This window comes from Ursus maritimus, unplaced genomic scaffold (genome assembly GCF_017311325.1).
Source record: "Ursus maritimus isolate PB19 unplaced genomic scaffold, ASM1731132v1 scaffold_10, whole genome shotgun sequence".
In the NCBI taxonomy this organism is placed as follows: domain Eukaryota; kingdom Metazoa; phylum Chordata; class Mammalia; order Carnivora; family Ursidae; genus Ursus; species Ursus maritimus.
The window spans coordinates 16395756-16423406 of record NW_024423344.1 but is presented as its reverse complement, the minus strand read 5'-3'; the positions used below and the strand labels follow the sequence as shown (position 1 = coordinate 16423406).

The 27651-nt window shown below is 36.4% G+C and overlaps 1 protein-coding gene across 2 annotated transcripts in view; it reads left to right on the top strand.

Annotated features, from left to right (window-relative positions):
• The window catches only part of ALG5 (ALG5 dolichyl-phosphate beta-glucosyltransferase), a 38445-nt gene that overhangs the window by 9203 nt on the left and 1591 nt on the right, over positions 1–27651 (top strand). For both annotated transcript variants that reach the window (XM_040622154.1, XM_040622159.1), the window contains 4 exons: positions 2368–2481; positions 14895–14954; positions 20345–20496; positions 26871–26956. In XM_040622154.1, coding sequence (XP_040478088.1) covers positions 2368–2481; positions 14895–14954; positions 20345–20496; positions 26871–26956 — 412 coding nt within the window. The remainder of the gene's footprint in view (positions 1–2367; positions 2482–14894; positions 14955–20344; positions 20497–26870; positions 26957–27651) is intronic.

Genomic DNA, 27651 nt, shown 5'->3' with positions numbered 1-27651 from the left:
TATGCAAAATATTGGCACCACCTTTCATCTGGAAGGAGCAGCAGCAAAGACTTCCCATAGGAGGTAAATTCTGCACTGAATCTTCAAGGTGGACTAGGAACTTTCCAGGCAAAAGTTAGGCCAGGGAGCTTGCAGAGGAGGGACATGACCAAAGGTATGAAANAGTGTCACAATGAGGAACTGCTAGTGGTACATGTGGGTTGACTTTATAGGGATAAGATCAGAGGAGTAGATGGGTTCACATCCTAAACTTTTAGGCTAGGGACTTTCAGAGTTTCACTGTTGACAGAGTGACAGCAGCCAGTGCAGTAGTGTAAGCAAGGTACAAGGAATTGTTATTTGGATCATGATGGTGACACAGCAGCAGAAGAGGAGAGGACAGATGGGGGGAATTAAAAATAAGGTAGAATTGTATCAGGTGATCAGGGAGAAGAATAATTTATTGCCTTGGGTGACTGAAAGAAGGAGGATGTCATTTATATAAAACACTGAAGGAGGGGCTGGTTTAAAAGACAGTATCTTTAATTGAGTTTGAGCCATAGTAAGTTTGAGATACCAAGTAGTGGTATCCAGAATAGCCTGGTAGACTGTGAATGAGTAATTCACATGCATCAGGCGTAATTTAACCTGTTAAGTTGGCAAGGAAGGAGGTATAGAGAAAAAGGACAACCGGAAACCAAGCCTTGGGGAAATGAAGCACATAAGGGTGAGCCATCCAAGCAGTGAGGGTGGGATTGAATGGGTAAGAATGGGAGGTGCCAACATAGATTGCTTTTTCAACAAGTTTGACAGTGAAGTGAAGGCCATCATTGGTACAGTGGAGAGTAGCAGTCATTAAAGAACCTTCTTTAAAAATAATAAAGTGGCTTAAACAAGATTGAAAGCCAAAGGGTTTCTCCAGTTCACCCTTAACATGTATCTTTGAAATAATCCTTTGGTGTTTTGTTTTGTTTTTTGTTTTGTTTTGTTTTGTTTTGTCTTTGGGGGTTTTGGGTTTTTGGGGGTTTTTTTGGCTTTTGTCTAGATGTTAAATAAAACTTCTATTCTGCTTTGTCACCTGTATTCTAATGGATATGATTTTTTAAAAATTACAGAAACTTATTAGTGGGTTTATCCTAAAGAATAAGTGATGAAAATTTTGTCTACATTTGTATTTATCTTACCTAAATTCCTACTGTTAAATGATATCACAAGCTGTATTCTCCCATATCAAAGCATACATATATTTATACTTAAGAAACAATGAATTCGGGGCACCTGGGTGGCGCAGTCGTTAAGCGTCTGCCTTCGGCTCAGGGCGTGATCCCTGCGTTCTGGGATCGAGCCCCACATCGGCTTCTCCACTAGGAGCCTGCTTCTTCCTCTCCCACTCCTCCTGCTCGTGTTCCCTCTCTCGCTGGCTGTCTCTCTCTGTCAAATAAATAAATAAGATCTTTAAAAAAAAAAAAGAAAGAAAAAAAAGAAACAGTGAATTCACTCAAATGGACCATGAGTTAAGAGTTGATGTATAGTTTATTTCCATGTGAAATACACACTCATAGAGCCATATTTTGCACAAAAGACCAGTCAATTCAATATTGACAGGCATAATTTTGCTAAGTGTCAGATCCCTCAAATAACATTAAATAGTATTTGGATATATCCACATTTCCCACATTTTAGTGACATTCCATATTTTTTTATTCAGTAATTAATTTAAACTAATTTAGATTCCAGGGGCACCTGGGCGGCTCAGTCAGTTAAGCATCTGCCTTCGGCTCAGGTCATGATCTCAGGATCTGGCTCCCTGATCAGTAGGGCATCTGTTTCTCCCTTTGCCCTTCCCCCCTGCTCATGCTTGCTCTTTCTCTCTCTCTCTCTCAAATAAATAAAATCTTTAAAAAAAAATAGATTCCATAACAAAGAATACTAACAATCTATCATCTTAGGATGTGTTTCACAGCTAGTTTGTGTATATTATACACAAGTTCAGTCCACCCATAAATATGTTCTTCATATGCTGCCCTAAGGTAGCCCTGATGCATATATAATACATATATAATGTATATGATATTTTACTTTTTTGTGTATTTATTGACATAAGATATCTTTTATTTTTCAAATCTATTTTCTTACCGTATTTTGTAAGGTATTAGTGGTTTGATCCCACAAAGTTTTTAAAGTCATTAAATAGGCATTAGATACATTTGGAAGGATCTTAATGTAAGGTGTTTTCAGAGAACTTTGGCCTCCTGCCATTTCACACGTAGTATTAGATTTTAGACTTCCTAATATAGCTGTTTTAAGTAAAGCAAAACAAACTGATATGTCATTGAATTTAACTTTAATTTTAAGCAACTTTCTTTTAATTGAAATGTTTAAATACAGGGTATATTCAGTTCTCGAGGAGAAAAGATCCTTATGGCAGATGCAGATGGAGCCACAAAGTTTCCAGATGTTGAGAAATTAGAAAAGGGACTGAATGATCTACAGCCTTGGCCTGTGAGTATAAGAATATAGTTTAAATGATCTTCAGTCAAGGAAACAGGTAGTCTAAAGTAACATTAAAATAGAGTTTACATGTAAGTTAAAAAATTGGTGCTTCTTTTGGTGTGAAATTCCTATATACAGCTCCACAGAAAGCTAGTCATTTTATTATAAACATTTACTGATGGTCTGAGATTTACTTGACAATTATTTATTTAATATTTTCGCCATCTCTCTTGATTTTCAATTGCTGCTACCAGAATTTTAGTATTTATTGTATGTATTCAGTTAAGGCTTTTATCTGAAAGCATAAATTGAGCCTCTCAGGTAAAGATATGAAATGAAACTGAATCACAGAATGCTTGTTTTTGATGAAACAAACAAGCCCAACCAGCAACCGCTCAGAAAAGATTATGTGCAACTTCATGCCATAATTTCAAAAAGTGGAGATTGACTCACTCAGCGTAATGCATTTGAGATTCATCCATGTTACTGTCTTTATCAATAATATTTTCCTTTTGGGATCCCTCCTACATTGTTGGTGGGAATGCAAGTTGGTACAGCCACTCTGGAAAACAGTGTGGAGGTCCCTTAAAAAGTTAAAAATTGAGCTACCCTATGATCCAGCCATTGCACTACTGGGTGTTTACCCCAAAGATACAGACGTAGTGAAGAGAAGGGCCATATGCACCCCAATGTTCATAGCAGCAATGTCCACAATAGCTAAATCGTGGAAGGAGCCGAGATGCCCTTCAACAGATGAATGGATTAAGAAGTTGTGGTCCATATATACAATGGAATATTACTCAGCTATCAGAAAGAACGAGTTCTCAACATTTGCTACAACATGGACGGCACTGGAGGAGATAATGCTAAGTGAAATAAGTCAAGCAGAGAAAGACAACTATCATATGATTTCTCTCATCTATGGAACATAAGAACTAGGACGATCGGTAGGGGAAGAAAGGGATAAAGAAAGGGGGGGTAATCAGAAGGGGGAATGAAACATGAGAGACTGTGGACTATGAGAAACAAACTGAGGGCCTCAGAGGGGAGGGGGGTGGGGGAATGGGATAGGCTGGTGATGGATAGTAAGGAGGGCACGTATTGCATGGTGCACTGGGTGTTACACACAACTAATGAATCATCGAGCCTTACATCGGAAACCGGGGATGTACTGTATGGTGACTAACATAATATAATAAAAAATCATTAAAAAATAAATAAATAAAAAATAATAATAATTTTTTCCTTTTAATTGCTAAGCAATATTCCATTGTATGGGAATATGACCGTTTATCCATTCAGTTGTTGAAGGACATTTGGGTTGTTCCAGCATTTGGCAATTATGAAGAAAGAAGGTATCCACATTTCGTTTAAAAAAAGTAAAAGTTGGGGGAAGAAAAATTCTGGTGCCATTTCCACTTTTTAAAGGCCGTTTAGAAAAGATGGGTTTACTAAATTCTGAGGTTTGTACCAAATAATCCCAATCTGGAGAGATTCAGACTAAGAATGAGTAAGCACCATTGGACAACATTAAACAGTACACCTACCTACCATCACACAGTATCTCAGAATTTCAATAGAAGCAAGAAAAACTGCTAGGTCTTGCTATTTTCAGGGCTTCAAGCTAAGTTTAGGGCACAGATCCATTCCTCAGTGGAGTATATCCTTGTATGGGACAAGAGAAAATCTCCTAACAGCAAGGAACCTAAATAACCCAACAGAGCTATACTGAGCTTTAGGGGCACTGCCTCCCTCCCCCAGGTCTAATATTCAGGCCTTGAAACTCTAGTTCAGAGGGGGCAAACAGTGCTACGAAAGGTAAAAGTACAGGTTATCCAAAAGTAGAGCATTCGCATTCATAAGCCAAATGGCATAAAGCAAAAAAGTAATTAACATTAATTCATGCAGCAAATTTTTTTTAAAGTTCTCAGGACCAAAAATAACCTCTTAGGCTTTTCTGACACCCTAAGACACATCTTGCTAACAGATACACAAAGAAAATCAAGATAAAGCAGAGATGCTCACAGACACAGTTCAAAGCTCTGGCAGCTTGATGCTGAGATGCTGAGTGTCGTTCTGGGAAAGGAGCTTGGCAGGGCCACTCTCGCTGCTCGGAGTGTGCACTGCCTGTACAGTTTGCTGCAAAACAAATGTTGAACACTATTTGTGCTTTTTGCTTCTTTTTTGTAAAAGCGAAAATCCTCTTCATATTTCTTTCAGTTAGCAAGAACAGATACTAATGTTGGTCTTCCATAAAAACAACGTGGCCTAACATGAACTTTTAAAACCAGGGCATACCTGTATATCAAGGAGAACTCCCTCGTGCTGTATGAGAGCTACCCGTGTCAGTCACGACAAAAGGAAAGAAATGTCAGCTACACCAACATATTACTATAGAAAACGAATTGAAGTTTCATACAAAAAAAAGATAAATTCCAAGTGAAAGCCAATATAATCCAAGAAAAAGGATAAAATTGCATAAAAGTATTTTTGCTGGAGAAATAATGAAAATCAGAATTCAGCAACGCAGGCATTGGAAGGAGAGATGATAAAACAACAAAATGGTACTGAAAGAGAAATTACAGAAATAGGGAAACAAATTGAGGGCCAAAATAAGATCAATAAATAGAACTATCCATGAGTGAAATAGATCTAATTTAGAGCTAATTATTATTATTATATAGTTGTTAAAGTAATCCCTGTTCATTATAGCAAAAACTGATCAATAGGAAAAGCAAAACCCCCAAAAGCAGAACATTTAATAATTTAAAAAAACTCATATCCTTCCTAGAAATAAATATGTATTTATTTAACTTCATGGCTTTTCACAAGTGTTTCATTTCTCCTTCCATCACCTACTTCCCTTTTCTGTCTAGTAGTTTTCCTTTAAAGACACTAAATGAATGAACTAATACAATTCTTAAGAGAATTATTTCTGAAAATAATCCCTTTTACCTGTGCTATTCAAAACAGTAGCTACCTGCCACATATGGCTATTTAAATTTAAATTAATTAAAATTAAATAAAATTTTAGTTCCTTACTAAATTTTAAATTCTAGTTCTCACTGGCCACATTTCAAATACTTGTGGCTAGTAGCTATCTTATTGGCTAACACAGATATAGAGCATTTCCATCACAGAAAGTTTTTTTGGTCCCTATTGCTTTATACCATACAATATGAAATTATTATTGGACATGTTACATGTTCACTATTACTAAAAAAAAGTATTTCTTTTTCCACCTCTTAGTGTATCATGACGAGCTAAAAGAAAATCCAACTAGTACAGTTGGTTTGATTTCCTAGTTCTCCCTAGAGAACCCACAAAGATTTGGTAAATGTTTCTTGTGCATTATACCTTTAGCTTGAGGGTGCCATGAGTAGGAGGGAGGGTAAAAGGTGTCAAATTGTTTGCAGCTGACTCTATGTCATACTACAGTAGGGCAAAGAAAAATTAAATGATGTAGCCAACCTTACAGCGTGAACCAAACAATAAACAGGAGAAAAATCTAAACCTTCTGTGACTCCAGTTTCCTTTATGTAACTCTGAAAAGGAAAGGAGTTTTGATGCCATCTTTTTTCCTTACCATAATCTAATTTACTACGTTGTTACTGTAAATGTTGAGTTTTAAAGAACTAAAACATTTGATTATGATTAAGCATTTAATTCACAGCCGTGGTCTGCAGCACCTCAAGGAATGCCTGATTATTTAAGAGTATCACAACTCACTTGAATGAATCTGAACTCCGTTTAGGAATTTTTATCAGTATGCCTCATATCACTCTTTTTGAAGGAGGTGGGAAGGAGGCAGATAAGTGATAGTTAAAGTTCTAAAATCCATTGTCTGTAGATCAACTCCATAATGACTGTTTTTTAGTTCAGACCCTGTCTTTTCATCCTTCTGACAAAGCTTATAAATAGCCAGTTATTACTCTCAGAAGACTTGCATTCCGAAGCTAACATTCACAGAAGAATTAGAAGGGATCTTCTTAATTATCTAATTCAGTTGTTAGCTAACTTTTTCTGTAAAGGGCCGTAGAGTAAATATTTTCAGCTTTAAAGCCATATAGTCTCTGTTGCAACTACTCAAACCTGGTTGTAGCACAAAAGCAGACCTAGATAATACATAATTGACTGACCATGCCTGTGTTCCAAGAAAAGTTTATTCACAAAACCAAGCAGCAGGCCAGATTTGGGCCACAGTCTATAGATTATAGCTACCAAGTGATCTTTCAGTCTCTGCTTGCATAGCTATAGTGATGGCCAAGCCGCCCATCGATCTCAACTCAGCTACAAAGTGCTCATTACATTAAATGCAAATATGCCTCCTTTTAATCACCCCCTTTGGTTGGTTCTGTTTTTCAGAGCTACACAGAATAGTCTCTTGTACTTCTTTGTGAATACCCTTTAGAGAGTTAAAGCTTCTTTCCATGTGGTCTTCTCTATTTTAGGCTGTCAGGAGTTCTTTCAGGTTTTAAAACAGCATATTTCTTTTTCTTATCATCCTACTTATTTTCCACTGAAGATGCTTCAGTTAGTGTGGATCTGGTTACCACTTACATAGTTACCTCATATGGCCAACGCTTTTGTGTGCATCGCCATTGCACCTTGTCTCCCCATCCTCAAACTGGCACAAATGCATCCTCAAACTGTGTTTCTTTGGCCTTGTTTTATTCAGGAATGGAAGTGTGACTGTATTAAACATTAGCATGTTTGATTTCCATTTGTCAGGGTCTAGGGCTTTTTTCCTATCTTTAATGTAATTGCCATTCCGTTCTCAATTCATTTGTCACAAATTTGATAAGCACAACTTGTATATGTTCCCGTAAGACCTAATAAAAATTGACTAGAACGGTTCTGAAAATAATGAAACAAGAACATGGGTTTCAGAATAGTCAAATCTTGTGATGACTACATGACTAACTCACTAGATGGCAGTATTTAACTTCAATATCTTCTGCATTAGTGGGTTGACTCTCCAGAACGTTTGTAATGACTTCTAATGTTTTCTCAGCTGATATAATTTTTAATTGCAACAAAAAGAAATTTACTACTACTTTGTGCTTGTGTTTCCACTTACAGTCCTAGTCAGATTATCCTTAATGAATGTAGAAAAGTTGCTTGCCATTACTTATCTGAAGAAGGTCTTTTAAGGTTTTAAACTAGACATACGTAATTTAAGTAGGGCTTTGTATGACACACAGATAAAATAGGGATTTATATTTAGTTCCAAATATTGTATCTGTTATCTTTCTTCTTTAAGTGCAAAGCTTTTCTCCCAGCTTTTCAGTTTCTTAACCAGTGGTTATGCTACCTTTTTTTTAATAAAATATGCTTGGTTTTACCATAATTTTTCTAAGTAAAATATATGATGATCACTTGTTTAGTGTCTTAACTATAAAAATAGAATCAAAACTCCCTAAACAGGCAAAATAGATGACAAGAAATCTGCACTCCATAACCATAGAGTTATTCCTCAGGCCGTGACTTGGATCTTGAATTCTCATTTAGACATAGTTCCAGTAAACTTAGTTTTTAGGTTTTGAAGGCCACAAATGATGAAAGGTAACAGATATGGAGTAAAATTGCATTGAGAAAAACTATAGGAAAGAGATACTAACCACCACACCCCCAACACACATACCCCTTCGTCTGGAGTGATTGCTAGCTAATGTCCGTGAATGTTCCTTTGTCTTTAATATAGTAGTCCTGAGCCAAGTGTGGGTTTGGTACACTAACATTTCATACATGTATGCATGGTTTGGTTTTTCCTTAAATGAGACTGTAACAATTACTATTCCCCTCTTTTTTCATGGACTGTGGGCAGGTCTAATCCAGGTATATTTGTGTCACCTTCTCAGATGGCCAAGCATCCAAAAGAGATCCCTTAACTTTCCAAATCATTTGTTTTATAGACCCAGCAGTTACACAAGCATTGTACTGAGATCTTTGTGAAAATCAAACAAGGCAGAAGACAAAAATTAAGAAGATAGTCTTGAAAATGTAAAAAGAGGTAGATTGTTCTCAGAGGAACTTTCAGGACAGTCTGTCTCAGCAGATCACAAAGTGAAGGACACGAGCTGCCCACCAAAGCAGGTGTATAATGCCAACAAACCTGGTTTGAAAGTGGAATCTCTTAAGAACAGGGAAAGCAAACTTTTTCTCTAAAAGACCAGAGGGTGTATATTTTAGGCTTTGTGGACCACATATGGTCTCTGTTGCAATACTCATCTTTTAACAACACTCAAAAAACCATTCTTGCTCACAGGTCGTGCAAAAACAGGCAGCAGGCTGGCTTTGGCCCACGGCCATAGTTTACCAACCTTGTTCTAGAAGATTGAAACCTTGATGTTAACCATAATTTTTGCTGACTACAGAAATTTTCATAAATTTAATATCCGCATGATTGTCAAGAGAAAACTCTCTTAATTTAAAAGGCAGGGAAGGACACCTGGGTGGCTCAGTCGGTTGAGCGTCCAACTCTTGATTTTGGCTGGGGTTGTGATCTCAGGGTCATGGAATCCAGCCTTGCTCAGGCTCCCTGCTCGGGTAGGGAGTCTGCATAAGGATTCTTTCCCTCTTCCTATGCATCCCCCCTGCTTGTGCACCCTCTTTCTCTCTCTCTCTCTAAAATAAATAAATAAATTCTTAAAAAATAAAAATATATTAAAAAATAAAAGGCAAGGAAATAATAAGGCATCTTTCATCAAATAAAATAAAGAGTAAGTATTGCCAAATTTATCTGTTGAGTCTGTGTGGATTCATACAATATTTTTATAGAACAAGTTGAAAGTAAGAATCAAAAGGTTTAAATAATTCACATCCATTAATTCAATAAAACATATCCCTTGGGGCGCCTGGGTGGCTCAGTCGTTAAGCGTCTGCCTTCGGCTCAGGGTGTGATCCTGGAGATCTGGGATCGAGTCCCACATCAGGCATCTCCGCTGGGAGCCTGCTGCTTCCTCTCCCACTCCACCTGCTTGTGTTCCCTCTCTTGCTTACTGTCTCTCTGTAAAATAAATAAATAAAATCTTTAAAAAAAAAGAAAAACAAAAACAGTGTTTAAAAAAAAAATCATATCCCTTGACCCAGCTTTACAAAATTTCTCTTAAGGAAATAAATATAATGTGTGTAAAAATAAATTTTCAAGGATTTTTTTTGTTTTTTTAATAATACATTTATATCTAATATATTTTAATTTCTTAGAGGGAAAATTAGAAATGATTTAAAGTGTTAAATATTCATTTACACAGGTTAAATTCATTATCATATAGAATGTTATATAAAATTAAGTGAAAAAATAAATTTTTAACATCTGGATATATATGTAGATAGCTATAGCTGTATCTAGTTATCTATCTAATAAATAATGTATTAACATGAGTTGTCACTGGATAGTGGGACTGGATAAAAAAAAGTTTTATTTTTAAGTTCTCTCTACACCCAGCATGGGGCTCAAACTCACGACCCTGAAATCAAGAGTTGCATGCTCTTTCCGACTGAGCCAGCCAGGCACTCCTTATTGTTTGTTTTTAACAATGAACGTTTATTGCTTTTGAGGAAAAAGGGGGAATGAGATTTTTTTTCAGTCAAAACATAATTTTTTAATAAATAAAACTTTTTCTTAACTCAGTACTTTGCTTTATATGCTAAGTTTTCCATTTCTGCCCACCTTGGATAAATATGACTAATTTTACTATCTGACTTTTCTTTTACCAATTTCTAAATTGTTACAACTTTATTTCTATGTATTTACCTCATTCGGAGTCAGGTTTGCCTTGTGGAGTACCTGTGCCACTTCCCATTTCCACTTCAGTATGTTTCTTAACTTCGGGTGCGGAGTTCAAAGGCACCTACGTTCAAAATTGCATGTGACTTTGGGCAAGTTAGCTCATCCACCTCATTTTCCTCATCACTGACATATGGACAGTGAGCCTAAGTTCATAATCCTTAGGTAATGATTAAAATTTTTTAAAATGTATGGTCAAGTGTTTAGCATATGTTCAGCACTCAGTAACCATTACCTCTAATTATTAACATTAGTCTTTGTGTTTGATTTTCAGAGCTAATCCTAATGTTACTGTTTATAAATTGTTCATATAAATTAGCTCTACTTAGTTCTTCTAGTCTTTTCCTTCTCTCCAGGGAATTGTGAGGAAATACTTAAATGGAGAAGTACTAGGTAAGAGAGATTCTGACGGAGCATTTCTTTCTGGAAGACAATATGGTACCACTTTTAACCACCTTTAAAAGGTAGCTGTCATAGTAACTGAAGTCTTCATTCTCAACACCCACAAAAAAATTAGCAATCCTCTGAAAGAGGCTTAAAAGAAAAAGAATTCATGTTTACATACATCTTCTAATATGAGCAGTTTTAAAAGCAAGAATATCTTTTCCTGAAGAATAGCTAACTGTTCTAAAAGCTGTTTAGATGAATTCCTTATGATGGTGAGATCAGTACCAGGGATTCAGTTCTTACATCAGAACTGCAGATACACAAACTTCACCTAGAAGTTTTTAGGGACTTACACTGAGAGAAAAACATTTTAAATGAAAGCTTTTGGTTTTTTTTATTTGTTTTTAGTTTAATTAAATGATATTTTTATTTTTTAATTAAATCACATTTTAATTCTACTCAGTCTCTGAAAGCTGGGAGGGGGTCCTTTTTTTTTTTTTTTTCCATCTAATACTTAGTAACATTACTGCTTTTTTTGGATTTTACGTTGAAGCTTATTTGCCATATACTATCTGAACTTTTTACATGGTTCTTCCCTAAGAAAAGCATTCTCTTCTTTACTGAGCAAAGTACCTCTGCCAGAAAAAGGGAAGAAATTATTCCTACTACTAAGTAGTAGGCAAAGTATGTAACCATAATTTCCAGAAGAATATATAATGGCCACTAAAATTTCCCCCAAGTTTACCTTTTTATTATAAAGAAAAGGAAATTAGATCACATGTGGTTATATTTTCCCCTTATAAAATCAGCAAATTTAAAATGAGAATAATTAGAACTGACAAGGATTTGATGAAGTAGTCAATATTATACCCATTTAGTGGTAATATAAAGAGCCTTTTAAAGAATAATTTGGCTCATAAACATTTAAAACATTCATACTTTTAGTTTAGTATTCTGCTTCTATGACTTTTTCCAAAGGAGGAAATCCAAAATACAAATTGAGTTTTATATTCAAAGATGTTCTTTTGGGCACCTTTCTAAAAGCACAAAATTAGAAATAGTCAACACATAGGCAAACAGTGAAAATATGGTAAATCTTTATGGTGAAATATAATACTGCTCTCACCATTGACTCAAAAAAAGACAGACATGCAACACTGCTATAAGTTCTTGAAAAGTAAACCTGAATTTTATCAAGCTTCTAACAACCAGTTTACAGGAAATATAGGGGACAGAGGAACATGATAAATGTCACCAGTGTGAGTACAATCAGCAAAATCCAACATCTAGGAAAGTCTACAAGACGAGTTACAGTTACTTCAACGAATAGAGTATAAGAAAAAAAAATTAACAGAAGTAGGGAGGGAATGTGCAGGTAGAAGAAACATCAATTTGTATGAATTTTATTTGGCTTTTGATTCAAATAAACTGAAAACATTTATGAGATAATTGGACAAATTTGAAAACTATCTGATGATATTAAAGAATTATTAATGTTTTAGTTGTGATAATGCTATTGTGATTGAAATATACAGCGATTTATAATGTGATGCCTAGAATTTGTTGGGTGGGATGGTGATGAGGTGCTTTAGAGGGAGCAAGATTGGCCATGAATTGGTTTTTTGTTTTTTGGTGGGTTTTTTTTTTTTTTTTCATTTTATTTTTTTGTAAATGTATTGATAATTGCTGAGCCAGGTTATGGGCACATAGGGGCTTCATTTTCCTATTCTCTCTGCTTTTATGTATGTATTGTTTGAAAATACCCATAGAAAAAGTTGGAAAACAGTGAACTTGAATGTAAGAAATTTTTAGGTTATTTTGAATGAAGAAAAAGCTGATATGTAGGTAAATTTCAGCTATGGTTTTTAAATGCAGATGGGGAAAAAAGAACACAAGGAAATATGTAAGATACTGTAAATGATTGCTTTTAGGTAGTGAGATTATACATGATTTTTTCTCTTTATAATAAAGTTTTATTATATGTAAATTTGTATGCTTGCCATTTTCTTTTTATAATATGCAGTTTTTAATTTTGTTTATTTTGGTGAATAGTTCAAAAGTCAAATGGCACAAGAAGATTTACAGTGAAAGGAGGCCTGCCCTTCATTTCTCAGTCACTCAGTTTCTCTCAGAAGTAACCAGTGTTATTTTTTGTATATCCATCTGGAAGATGTATATATGTATTCTTTATTTAAAAATGCAAACTGTAACACTATTCATTGTTCTCTTGTTCCACTTAACAATGTATCTTGAGTATTGAGCCATATTTATACAACAAAGTGTTTCCTCATTCTTCCACAGTGTCATAATTGATGCCTTTGCATAGACATACAGGTTTGCTGCTTCAAAAAACACTGAAATGATTAACCCTGCATGAAAGTCCTTTCATACATATGCAAGTTTATTTACAGAAAGAATTCTTAGTTGTGGAATTGCTGGGTCAGGTTATATGTATGTTTGTAGTTTTGATAGTTTTCACGTTGCTGTCTGTAGGTGTGTAGGCACCATGTTGTAAACACTGATAGGTTTTATTTGCATTGCTCTTGGGATATGTGTGATTGAGGATATTTTCAGTTGTTTAAGAGCTATTTTCACTTCCTCTTTTATGAACACCATTCATAACCTTTGCCTCTTTTCCAACTGAGTTCTCAGGGTACTTTTATAATAATTTGTAGGGGCACTTTAGCATTTTGAAAATGATCCTTTTGTCTGTAATATAAATTACCAATATTTACCCCCAATGTATATGTCTTTTAATTTTGCATATGCTTGGATTTTTGTTTTGCCACACAATTTTTTAAAAATTTATTGTTGAATTGATTTTTCTTCTACAGTTTGTGTACTTACGCTTCCCTTGAGATCATTTAAAAATTTATTCCTGATATTTTATACTTAAATCTTCAATGTATCTGAAACATATACTACTATTTAGTATGAGGCTCAGGTTCAGCTTAATTTGGTTTCCAAGTAGCTACCTAGATGTCCCACAGCATTTATCAGTTCATCTTTTCCCTACCGATTGAAAATGTTATCTTTATCATATTCTAAGTACCTGTATTTGTGTGTGTGTGTGTGTGTGTGTGTGTGTGTGTGTGTGTGTGTTTCTAGCCTTTCCATTCTGGTCCATGGATTTATCTATTCACATTCTAGTACCTTAGTTTTAATTATTATACCTTTCTAATATATATTAAATCCTCATTCTTAGAATTTTCCTGCCTCTTCTGGTTTTTTATTTTTCAGTATTAACTCTAAAATTTAGCTTCTCTAGTTCAGTGAAAAAGTATTTTGATATTTCTATTGGTATGACCTTAAATTTGAAGATTAATTTTAAGGAGAATTGATTTTTGATACTGTCATCGCATCTGCTCATCCATGATCATGGCATGCCTTTCTATGTGTTGGATTCTTTTGGTTCCCTTGGTAGCTTGTGTATGTGTTCTTTCTTTGGATATTGCTACATTTTTTGTAAAGTTTATTTCCAGATTTTTCTTTCTTATTGATGTTACAAATACCGTCTTCCATTATATTTTCTGATTATTGTTTATGCATATGAAGACTAAAGTATTATATATATCTTCATTTGTGCCCAGTCATCTTCTTAAATTCCCTTAATATGTGTAGTAGTTTTTCAGTTGATAATCTTGGATTTTCCAGAATGTAATGATTATGTATAATCATAGCATTTACAGATACCTTTTTTCCTAATACCACTATTTTTCCTTCTAATATGTTAATACAGTATTTTTTTTAAGATTTTATTTATTTATTTGACAGATATAGAGACAGCCAGTGAGAGAGGGAACACAAGCAGGGGGAGTGGGAGAGGAAGAAGCAGGCTCATTGCGGAGGAGCCTGATGTGGGGCTCGATCTCATAACGCCGGGATCACGCCCTGAGCCGAAGGCAGACGCCTAACCGCTGTGCCACTCAGGGGCCCCTAAAACAGTATTTTTAATCAGAAGAATCATTTAAAAATATGAATCTTCAAGTCATACATGCCCCTGATATTTAGCCCTGAATATTGTCTTCTTAGTAAATATAATTAGGCTTCTCGAAGCTGTATATATTCTGAACACCTAAGTAAACCTTTAAAGATATTTAATGTGACTTTTTAAAAAAAAAAAATCAGTATCGAAAAAATGAGATACTTGCATTGAAAATAAATATTTTTATTAATGATATTTAATTATTGATATTCAAATATAATATTCAAATACTGAACAATCATTTTATTGCTTTTTCCTCAGGAACAAATGGCTATTGCATGTGGATCTCGAGCTCATTTGGAAAAAGAATCAATTGCTCAGGTGAGGCTTTCACTGACAGGCATGGCAGGTTTTTTTTCTTTTTTTCATACTCATTAGCAAAAAAAATAAGCTTTCATGTTTAATCTCATAAAAATGAGTTTCCTTTCAAAGGAAAAGATTTTTTTTTTAATATTGGAAGTTTCATGAAAGTTTAGCACATTTAGGAATCGAGTTTTTGTGTTGTTTCAATGAGTATACAAAAAGGATGTAGCCTTCACTTTGATTTAGAATGCAAGCAGCTCTTTTTTATATATGTTTTTTAAGAGACAAGAGTCCCCATTCAGTTCTAATATAAGGCAAACTTCTCTGAATAACGCATTTTTGAACTGTTCAACTTGCCTTTACTTTTTCTCATATTGGCACACTTTAAGTACTATGTTTTGGGTTTCATTTAAAGTTTTTTTGTTTTCTTTTTTTTTTTAATTTTATACCTCTTAGAAAAGCACTGTTCCTTAAAATTTAACAAGTTGTGACTGCCTTCAAGGGAGATGTTAAATTCTTCATTTTGTAATTTGCATATTAGGCTAGAAAAGCTGGAGTAACTTGGGAGGAAAAAATATACTAAAGAATTATTCTGTGTAATTTTTTTAAATTATATTATTTTTTCACTTAAAAATCTGGGTCTAGTGTGTCAAGTCCAGAATTGTCCATTATATTCTTAATGGTTCATCTACTAGAGTAGCCAAATAGATCAAGAATAAAGCAGTATTTTTCAATGCGAGGTCAGAATTGCCTGGGGAGTTTTATTTTGTTTTGTTTTCTCTTAAACATACATATGTCTAGGCCATTCCCAGTCACACCGAATCAGACTACAGGGATAGACCGGGAATCTGTATCTTTAACAATTTCCCAGGTCAACTTTATGCATACCAGAGTTGGAGAACCAGTGGAATAAAAGGCAAAATCTTGCCCTCAATAATTCTGAAATAAGATACAAAGAAATTATAATTTTTTTTTCAAGATATACTGATGAGAGGATCATAGAACCTCTTAAGGATTATGCTCAAGTGTGGAAACCTAGATTCTTCTCTTCTTAAGAAATAAATTATTTTAATATCTTCAGCATCTAATCCAGTGTTCAGTGTCTCTGTGGACTCTCAGTGGTATGGTAATCTTAACCATAACGAGTATCATACTACTAGAAATTAAAATTGAAAGACTGCTTAGAGGTTAGCTAGTCCAACTTCATCACTTTACTGATACACAAGGGATAAGGAAAGGAAAAGAAGAAAAGTATATGTCTAAGACGTTTACATTATTTTATCACTATAAAATAATAGAAACTATAAAATACTAAATTCCAACAATAGAAAATATAGATATTTCTCCTGGATGGACTATCGTGCAGCAAATAAAACAGATGATAGTGGAGACTATATAATAACATGGGAAAATACCCTAAGGATTAGCTTGTATGAAAAAAAGAATATGGTATTGTAAATACAGCATAATTATTTATGTAAAAATATCTGTGCAAACAAAAACACTTAAGACTAGGTTAATATTAATTTAATGGTTTTATGTATAATTTTTTTCCTTTTTAAAAAAATACAGGAGAAAAAAAGGATAATCTCTTTGGTGAAGGAAAAAAAGATATGGCAAAATGGGAAGCTAGTGAAATAATCTCTAATAATCTCTAGGCAAGAGATAGCTGGGAACTGTATTTATAGTTGGTGGCAGGAGGAAGGAACCACATTTTTGGTTTTGTATTTAATGCCATAAATTCTTTTCATTTAGAACTTCCATTAGTTGAAAACTGTCTGAATTTTTCCTAGTGATAATATTTAAATAAGACTGTGCTATGGTCTAAATCTCCTTTGTATCTAGCACTGCTTTTAGTCAGACCTCAACAGATCTATCCCAGGGATGTATTTATCATTTATTTTGTCGTCCATTCATCTGTTCCTCCATCTCTAAAACCTAGTGGTTGATTTAGTGCCCTGCAAGCCCACAGAATCAGCTGCTACTCTATAGAAAGATAGGATGAACGGATCCACTGGCGAGAAACCAGCAGTTGTCTACTGCAGGTGTTACGCATAACTGCTGCTCGGTAGGCTTGTAGTTAGGTCTTGCTTATGGTCATAGAACCCTACCTGCCTCATAAAAGGCCATCTCCACTTGCCACATGTGCAGGAAAGTGCAGTGTGGCCTTCTCTTCCTGAGCCACTGCAGTTTTCTCTTAAGGTGCTGTATATAGTCTAAATCCTTGCATGATGACCAGTCTGTGGACAGTGAGAAAATTATGAAAGAATTAGTCAGGATAGTGAGCAGCAAATTCAATAGCATAACTGCATAGTTTTCAGATCTCTTTTTCCTGAATACTTTTAGACATATCCTCTGTTAATCCTACCATCTGTTCTGCTGCTGTCTTGGAAGACAAATATGATAACAGCACCGCTGGAGTCCTTACCATCTTCAGTGTATCCATATGCCTGTGTGTTCTCTGTAACAGTTATAACAGGGATGTTTATATTGTCTGGGTATTGTTGCATTTATCATTTTTAAAGGATTCAAAATAGAATCCATTAGTGTTTATTTGATGTCTTTAGATTTTCTTTGAAGAGTCTTAGTTTAAGTCTTGGGACTTCTTTGAATTTATTTTAAGGTAGTGAAAGTACCAGTCAGCTTTAAATTTCACCTGAACTCCTTATTTACATTTCATCAACATTAGAGACATTATTGTTAATATTAAAGTAGTGAATGTCGTTTTCTTCATATTTTTAAATGTCTACTTCAGAAGTTTATATAATGTTACTCTATGACTTTGTTAGTTTCATTGAACGACGTCTGTTCCATAATATATTTTTAGATGTCTTGGAAATTTTAAGATATTTTGCAAGGTTTTAAAAATTAAAGGGAGATCCTCTGGTTTGTAGTTTACCTTGTTATGCTTTAAGTATGTTAGAAATCAAATAAGGTCTTCGTGTGAACTCCATGTGTTTCTGGTTTTTTAAAAAATAACCATTATCCTAAAGCAAACAAAAATCTTCTATTAAGATCCAAACAAAAGTAGTCATGGGATATTTTCATTTGGTAACCAGTAAGCTCACCTAAATCACATTAAAAATCATTCAGGGAGAATAGTTTATAGGCATTATTTTTCTACCTTTTAATTTTAATTTTTCTATCTTTTGATTTCTATTTGTTCCTTTCCTAAGCATAAATGCTCTTTTGGAGGTTTAATCATTCAACCAGTATTTATTGGAAATATTTTATATGGAAGGCACTGAGCAAGCTGTTGTGAGATTACCAAAGTATTTTAAGATGAGGTTTCTGCCCTATCTGCTTAGAGAGGTAAGACCTATTTACATCAGAACATAACTAATGATTCTAGGTGATAAATGAGAAGTGCTAGATCCTTTCAAAAAGTTTGTTTTACAGTTTACAAACATTTTGCCTAATTGCTCTCCAAAGTGGCGACCAATTTATATTCCCACTGGTGGAGTACTCCCTTTGCTTCATATCCTAACAAGAGATTTAATGCTGTGATTCTTTTTAGTGTTTGCCAGTTTGATTGGTATAACATAGTATCATGCTATAGTTAAAATTTTGTTTTATTGGTCACTAATGAGAATGACCATTGTTTTATATGTTTAAAAGGCTTTTTTTGTCTCCTTTTCTGTGAGCTGCTCTTAGGCTGTGTCCAATTTGCTTTAGGATTATACTTTTTATTTTTTATTTCTAGAGAGTTCTAAAATGCTATCTTTCTAATGTAGAAAGAATGGATACTTACCATTTTCAGTTATATGTACTGCAGATATTTTGTTTCACTGTTATTTTTTTTCCTTTTTGACACGAAATACAATAAAAACACATAAGTACACACACACACGCGTGCTTAAGAAGTTTGTTTCACATACCTTATAGTTAAGTATTTTATTCTTCCTTCCCTTCCTGCCCTATATAATACACAAGTGAAATTATGGTCAGAAGGTTAAAGTGAGCTCTCAAGCTTTCTTCCTTTACTAGAAACATTTATTGAGTTCTTGTTACTGTCTGTGCCAAACACTTGGCTAAAGGCTTGACTATTATCTCATTTAATCTTTACAATTACTTTGTGAGGTGGGCATTTTCTTTCCCATTTGATAGATGAGGAAAGTGGGATGGAGGGAGTTGAAGTAACTTGCTCGAGGTCATTCTCCTAATTATTAATGCAGCCAGGATTCAAATACAGGTCTGCTCAGGTCAGTGGCTTTCTCTGCTTTGTCATGTTATCACCATTTAGTCATTGTTCTATTTGATGATAGAAAAAGCCAATAAATGAAGAATGATACTAAAGATTACAGTTCTAAAAGGCAAAAACCAAAAGGAGAAAGGGAAATATTAAATAGTATGAAATAGTAAATGTTCTACATAGACTCTCAGTAAGTTGCCAATGTGCACATATAGTGTTATCATTCCATGGATGTATTACATTATAGAACATTTTAAGCGATCCTTTCTTTTAATCCTAAATATGAGAGTCTTGAATACAATGATAATTAATGATTATTCTTATGTTTTTAAGTTTGCAATACTTAATAAATAATGGAATATTACATCATGTTCTACAACTAATAAAATTAATTACTAATAATATGAATACTCAGGATTAAAGACTACTTAAGTTGAATATCCAAAGTATAAGAAACTCAATCATTAAAACATATTTATCAGAGATCTGTCATACCTAACTGGAGAGACTGTTGTTTTGGATTCCTTCTTGGTCTGTGGCTTCTGTGATACTCTGCTGTACTTCTTTGATCATTATTCTCCTTAACTAGGCATAGAACTTTAGGTTTAAATCATAGTCTTTTCTATCTCCAAGATATTCCAATAACTGTCACCTTTTTAAAAAAATATTGTATTTATTTGAGAGAGCGAGTGAGCACGAGCGGTGGGGGGGGGGAGGTGCAGTGGGAGAGGGAGAAGCAGACCCCCGCTGAGCAGGGAGCCTGCCATGGGGCTCTATCCCAGGACTGAGTTGAAGGCAGCCGCTTAACTGACGGAGCCACCCAGGCGCCCCAAGTGTCCCTTTTTTGAAACTGAAATGTATCTGGGACCAAAAGGCACAATAGACGAATGCTCACAGCAGCCCAAAACAGTTATAGTATGCTCCTGGTAGATTAAAGCCCTGTCCTCTCACAGGTACTGTGATCCTTGTCTGATTTTTCTTGAACCTACGAGAAATGAGTAACTATTTCCCGGGCACCTCTGCCCTGCTCTAAGCAGTAGGCATCTTCAAAGTTTCTATAATACACTTTGCCGGTGAAGCTAATGAAACAATGGTGTTCATATGTAAGATCTAGCCAGCCAATTAAATATTAAAATGCAGTTGTCTACAGCCAGGTGTTTTCAATTGTCCTTTATAGATTAATGGAAAAGTCGTTTATATTTTGTCTTTGTTTCAGCGTTCTTACTTCCGTACTCTGCTCATGTATGGGTTCCACTTTCTGGTGTGGTTCCTTTGTGTCAAAGGAGTCAGAGACACACAGTGTGGATTCAAATTATTCACTCGAGAAGCAGCTTCACGGACGTTTTCATCTCTACACATTGAACGATGGTAAGTTCCTAACTGGGTGTACTGGGCTTGTCTTACGCAGCAGCTATTCCGGGTCACGAGAAGCAGCCCTAGATTCTGCAAATGAACATTGAGGTTTGAACAGAATTGACACGTATATATGTAAAGTTAATCCATGCCTTTATTCTCTCACTGAGTTGGATCTTACTTTCAAAATCTCAAGCTAAACGTATGGCATAAAGTTAATTTATTCATCTTCATTGTGGACAGCACAAATACAAAGGCCTGAAAACATCCTGTTTCCTTAGGCTTCTGTATTTTCCTTCGAAGAAAAAAAAGCTCTGAAATATCAGAACAGAAGAGGGCGCTCATTTTCTTTTCATTCTTTCCTTTTCGGTAGTAAGTTCCCTCTCCAACCAGACTTTTGACCTCTGCATCCCCTTCTGCCTTCTTACGAACTTCATCCTGTTTGCTTATTTGTCTTGTCTTTTCCCATCAACCACATCTTTCCCATCAGTTTTTAAAACAAGTTTAAATTTCTCTTGCCATTAAAAAAAAAAAAAAGACAACCCTCTCTCCACTGACACCCCTGTGCAGCTCCAGCCCTCTCTCACAGGCAGCCTTTTCGGGAAAGAGTGCTCTATGTCTCTGTTTTCTCTCTTCCCACTCATGCCTCACCCCATCTCAGTATGGATTTTCCCCATCCCTCCATCTCAGCATCTAGAGACCTCCTGTCATGAAGCCCAGTGGTCGAGTTTGGTATGACCACTTAGTGTTTTAATTAACCCATCAGCAGTGTTCCATACTTCTGAGTGCTCTCTCTTGACATATCCTGGTCCTCTGGCTTCTCATTCTCCTAGACCTTGCCTCAGCTCTCTGCCTGTTTAGTGAATAACACTGATACACAGAAGCTTGAAACCTTGCAGGCAGCGTGGACATTCCCCACAGCCCCTCCATATATATCCAGTCCGTGGCCCAGACCTGTTGATTCTAGCTTTTGTGTCCCTTCGTTTCTCTTCATCTTCCCCATCACGATCCAGGACACCATCATTGCCTATGCTGTAGCCCAAGGAGTCTTTTCAAAAGTTAAAAGTGATGGGGGGCGCCTGGGTAGCGCAGTAGTTAAGCGTCTGCCTTTGGCTCAGGGCGTGATCCTGGCATTCCGGGATCGAATCCCACATTGGGCTCCTCGGCTGGGAGCCTGCTTCTTCCTCTCCCACTACCCCTGCTTGTGTTCCCTCTCTCGCTGGCTGTCTCTCTGTCACATAAATAAATAAAGTCTTTAAAAAAAAAAAGTTAAAAGTGATCAAATGCACCTCTTTTGCTTAAAATCCTTCAGTAGCTTCCCAGTGCCTTCCTGTGGTCTTGAGAGGTGCTGCATAGTCTGTCTCCACATGGGGACCCTTCCCTTTTCAACTTCTACTTCTTCCTTAGGGCAACCAACCCTCATTCTCCAAACCAGATCATGAAGCAATAGTTAAAAGACTGGGCAGGCAGGTGCCTGGGTGGTTCAGTCAGTTAAGCGTCTTGCCTTTGGCTCAGGTCATGATCCAAGGGTCCTGGGATTGAGCCCAACATCAGGCTCCTGCTCCTCGGGGAGTCTGCTTCTCCCTCTGCCCCTCCCCACTGCTCTTGCTCTCTCTCTCAAAAATAAATAAAATCTTAAAAAAAAAAATAAGACTGGGCAGGCATCTCTGATATAGAATTACAAACCTGAGTATGGGTTATGCTAAACATTAAAGATATATGTAATGTTAAATATATAAGTATATATATAATCTCTATCTTCAGAACTGTATCTCATGTAAATTCTTTCATTTACTATGAAAGTGTAATTGGACTCAATTTGTGAGTAATTTTGAAAATGGATTCCTTAAGGGACACCTGGGTGGCTCAGTTAAGCATCTGCCTTCAGCTGACGTCATGATCTCAGGGTCCTGGGGTCGAGCACCACGTCGGGCTCCCTGCTCAGCAGGGAGTCTGCTTAGATTCTCTCACTCCCTCTCCCTCTGCCCCTCCCCCTCACCGTGCTTGCTTGCTGTCTCAAATAAATAAAATCTTAAAAAAATAATGGATTCCTTGAAATATACTTTCTTCTGATGGATACTTTTTTAAAATCAGTGTTATTCATGTTAGTAATTTAAAGTCAGTTCCATAAGGCTTATACTAAAAAATCATGGTCCCTTGCCCCATCTCCCTCTGTCCCCAATTCCTACTCCCTAACTGCAGTCACTTTCAATTCTCTGCTGTTTATGGTATTTGCTTTCATATATTAAAATAATGAGTTTGCATTGCCCTGTCTCCGTTTTTCAGTTTTAGATGCTACTTTCCAAAATAAATCAACAGGTAAGTATGTAGTTCTCTTAAACCCCTGTACACCCTCCACACATATCCTCCTAATAGTTTCTACATAATTTGTGGTTAGATCACTACGAATGGATATAGCTATATAAAGATAATTCATATTTTTTTAAAGTTTTTATTTATTCATTCAACAGAGAGAGAGAGAGAGAGACAGCCAGTGAGAGAGGGAACACAAGCAGGGGGAATGGGAGAGGAAGAAGCAGGCTCCCAGTGGAGGAGCCTGACGTGGGGCTCGATTCCAGAATGCCAGGATCACGCCCTGAGCCAAAGGCAGACACTTAACGACTGAGCCACCCAGGCGCCCCAAAAGATAATTCATATTTGAGCCATAGTGTGCGGTATGATTATATTACCAGTCTTGTAGTACTTTGTTTTCCTGGAGATAATAAATATCTGGAGTTTCTGTCAGCCACTTTACTATGGACCTGTCACTTAGGCTTACACTCCCGTGCAGAGTAGAAAGCATCTCTCCATATGTTCCCATGCACCAGATCATGCATCAGTTTCACCCTTTTGGAGACATCTCGTCAGCTCTCACCTTTCTAGTTGTTGTCTGGCCTGCGGCACAGTCCCTGTTCTTCCTTTTCCTTGTTTGCACCCCAATGCAGTAGAGCACATCCTCTGTTAAACTTCCTAAACATAGGAGAAGAAACCTTGCGCCCTTGCGTGTGAAACCTACCTTAGTCTCCCTTCACATTTGCCTAATAGCTGGAGAAAACATTCTAGGTTGGAAATCATTTTTCTTCAGGATTTTGAAAGCATTGCTGTATTGTCTTTGGCACTCAGTGTTTCTGTGGAGAAGTCCAATTCTGACAGTAATCTGAATCTCAATTCTTTGTCTATGCGTGTTGTTCCCATCTGCTTTGGGGAGCTTTTTCTCCACAGTGTTTTGAAATACCATGATTTCAGGGACTTAATGTAGCTCTTTTCCATGCATCTTTTTGAGCATACAGTAGCCACTCTAAATCTGTAAATCCATACCCTTTAGTGCCGAGAAATGTCCTTTAATCATTAAATAATTTCTTTTTTTTCTCTTCCCTCCTCTAAAACAGATGTGGAGCCTCTATCCTGATCCATAATTTTATTTTCTCCTCTTTTCTGTTTTACGTCTTTTGAGATTTCCTCAATTTTATCATCCAGCCCTCCCTTTTAAGTTTCTATTTCTGCTATCAAAAATTTTATTTCCTACAGCTCTTCCGTTTTCCAGTATTCATTTTTTAACCTTTTCTTGTTTTGTAACTACAGCATCTTCCACTCCTTAATGTCTTATTTAAAACTTTGACATTTTCTTTCCCTGCACTGTTTCTGTTGCTCCAATTTTTTTTCTTTGTGTTTATCATTAAAATCTATCCTCACATGTGTCTAGTATGGTACTGAAAAGCTCATCAGAAGCTGTGTGCATGGTCATAGAACTCGGATCAGCTGGTTGATGTCACTACAGACTAAGTAGCAGGGCCACTAGGTGTGGGAAACTCCCAGCCGTCATGATCTTTTGGGCTGCTTGTTTTCACAAAAGTAGGATCTCTCGATTTCCTGCCTGGGAGATAGGAGCCTAGCTGCCAGCATTCACAGAACCAACTTGAGCAAAGGAGAATCTCCCTAGAGATTTTCCGTGAGTCCTCCCTTTTGAAGCCCCACCTGCACCACTTACAGACATCATCTGCAGCGAGGCCAGTGATGCCTGAGCCTTTGGGGGGCTCTGCGGTACCCATTCGTCTGTTCTAGGCTTCTCCCGTTGTCATAGTCTACGTTTCCTAGTTACCAGTTCTCCAGCTACTTTCCAGGTTTCATATTTTTTTTTATTACTTTCATCCTTTCTTTGTTCTTACGTGTTTATTCTGTCGTTGTTTTAATTTTAGTGGGCTTTCAGGAGGGAGCAGTAGGGCATGTGTGTGTCGCTGTGTTTTACAGAGAATCAGCATGCTCTGTGTTCTTCAGGAATGTATCTGTGAGGTCACAGCTAACCAGCAACTGAGTAACAAAAGAAAACAGTGGCTCTGCCGTCCCTACATCTGCAAAAACACATGAAGGCATCTGAGTTAGAGAATAACCCTCATACTGTTTCTGTACAATAGCATAACGCTCTCTCCAGAAATACATGGTATTTTAATTATGTTTGCTTTGGTAACAGATTGGGCTCTTATAATATGGTGGTGTGAACTATACATTTTTTTTAAAGATTTATTTATTTATTTATTTATTTATTAGAGACAGACAGCCAGCGAGAGAGGGAACACAAGCAGGGGGAGTGGGAGAGGAAGAAGCAGGCTCCTAGTGGAGGAACCTGATGTGGGGCTCGATCCCAGAATTCCAGGATCACGCCCTGAGCCAAAGGCAGACGCTTAATGACTGCGCCACCCAGGCGCCCCGAACTATACATTTTTTTTAAGTAAACATCTTCATGTCTTAAAATGTTAAAAGAGGAGAAGGATAGAGTAAAAGTAATAGTAGAAGACGAATAGCCCTTTCAGTTTTTTTTTTAATATAAAGTAAATTCAAATAATCAGTGCTTTTTCCCCCCACTCCTTTCTATTCATCATTCTTCTGTTATTTTATGTCTTTGATAAGTCACTATATGCTGATATCCTTAGAACAATTCTTAATAATCTTGTTCAGATTGTTGAGTATCATCAGAACTAACTCAGCCTTTTAGGCATTTTTTTGGTTTTGTGTTAAAGGAGAGGGTTAAGGGTTAACCAGGCTTAATATTCAAATAATTTCCTCCTTTCTTGAGTATCCCAGGCTAGTTAACAAAAGTTTTACACGGTCTTTTTAACAACACAAAGAACGCTTTTGTAGATGGTTTTATCATCTTAAGTAAATATTTTATTAGGATAAGAAAAAGCATTAAGTGATTTTAAAAAAAGTTTTCATATTGAATTATCCAAATACTTGGGATTTAAACTAGTCACAGAATGGACAGTAGTAGTTTTGTGCCCAGGAAGACAAAGCTCCCAAATTCAAGTTGTTTGGGATCAGGAAAATCAAATAGAAGTGGGTTTTAGGTATTTTCGTGTTTGTGCTTAATATTTTAAAACCAGCCCCCGGAGGTCTGAAGTGTGTTCCATGCAGTCTGGAAGGTGGGGGCGGGGACTTGCTTAACAGAGCAAGAAGAAAGCAAAATAGTAAAGGCCTCCTGTGCTTTTGGTTATAAGAGCATGAAGAAGGTTTAACAAGTAGTGGTGCTTCTCTCCCTGAGCTCACTGCCAGTGAGAGGAAGAAACTTCAGAGAATTTGTAAGCAGAATCCAGGAAAACTTCTAAGTCAGGGTTCAGAAACTTTAGGGAAAGCAGATTTCACCTAAACCAAGGGGTCGCTGAGGAGGAGCTTTCAGAGCCTTTCATAGGGAGAAGGAAGGAGGAACTGGGAATTCAGACTAGAGATGATTTCAACAGCGTCAGTTAAAATGAGACAATAGATCTAATTCCGTGTATGTACGTAGTTATACCCAAAGAGCATTTCAGACTAAAGTGGCTTTTCACTTTCAACAGGTGGTAGTACTGTCTTGCCCAGAATGGCACGGGCAAAGGAAAAGGAAAAGACAAGGCCCTAGGCAACCCTGTATTTAAAAAAGAAACCTCGATCCTTTAGTGGTGGACGAATGTAATCAAGCAACTGTAAAATGATCGACAACATTTTCTCCCAGAGCTGCTCAGAGTTCTGTTTTATCAACTCTCTGAATTAGTTGAAAATGCTATCAATTCTGTACCTTGAGCTAGTTAAGCCTGGGATTGAAAACCATCAATCTTGAAAATTTGTACGATTAAATTTTCTCTTTGAGCCCAACGGGCCAATTTTACCTTTGGGAGTTTCTGAGTTATGATGAAGACACCATATTTCTCATTTAAATGTTACGCAGTGACGCACTAAATTATTTACCTTGAAGCTCCTGAACTACTTAACTTTTTATTTGACCTTCTACGAATCTGACTTTCAGTTGTACTATATAAGCTATATATCTGCCGTATAAGCTTCTGTGAAACATGCCAAGGTAGAGATTTAATTACACTCTGTCTTTTTTAAAATAAAAATCAATATACTTTCTGTTTCAGGGCATTTGATGTAGAATTACTTTACATAGCACAGTTCTTTAAAATTCCAATAGCAGAAATTGCTGTCAACTGGACTGAAATTGAAGGTGAGTATATTGTTCATGTTACAGCTGATCTTAAGAGGGGGTGGGGGGTAGGCGACAGTACAGTTGTCCAATAAAGTTAGCTGGCTGCCCCCAACAGAGCCTGCTCAGCTGACCTGAGAGGGGCAGTTCCATGGAGTTCTGCCTCCTAATCCCCTCCACCGTCCAGTCCAGATGGCTTACTGCCTTCTTTCTCCCTGCAGTCTCTTCCTGGGGTCTTCAGTAGGCCGACTACCCAGCCCAAGAAATTCAGTAAAACCTTTACAGCAGACAGTATCATGGCAGTCTGAGGCTAGAAGCAAGGTTGATAAGTCTTTTGAGATAAGTTTTGTTTGTATCACCTTTTGTTTAGTATTGTCTTATTTCATTACCCCGTCAGTATTGAGTACCTACAAGCCAGCATGCAGAGCTAAGTAAGGAATTAGAGGTGTTTTTACTCCAGACGTCCACAGTCCATTCCGAGCCAGTCTTTAACTGGTATCTGTACATATATCCAAAAAATGTGAAAATATCTAAGATCTCTAATAATGAGAAATCTATCATAATTCTTAATAATTCATGTTTGAAAAAGCTTAGAGTGCTTGTAATTTGTAGAACTTAAAATATATTCTAGTTTTCTCCTTTGCTTACCTTAGAATGCTCCAAAACTAACTCACAGTGTGGAAGCAGTTAACAATCACCTGGAGACTTTCAGAGTC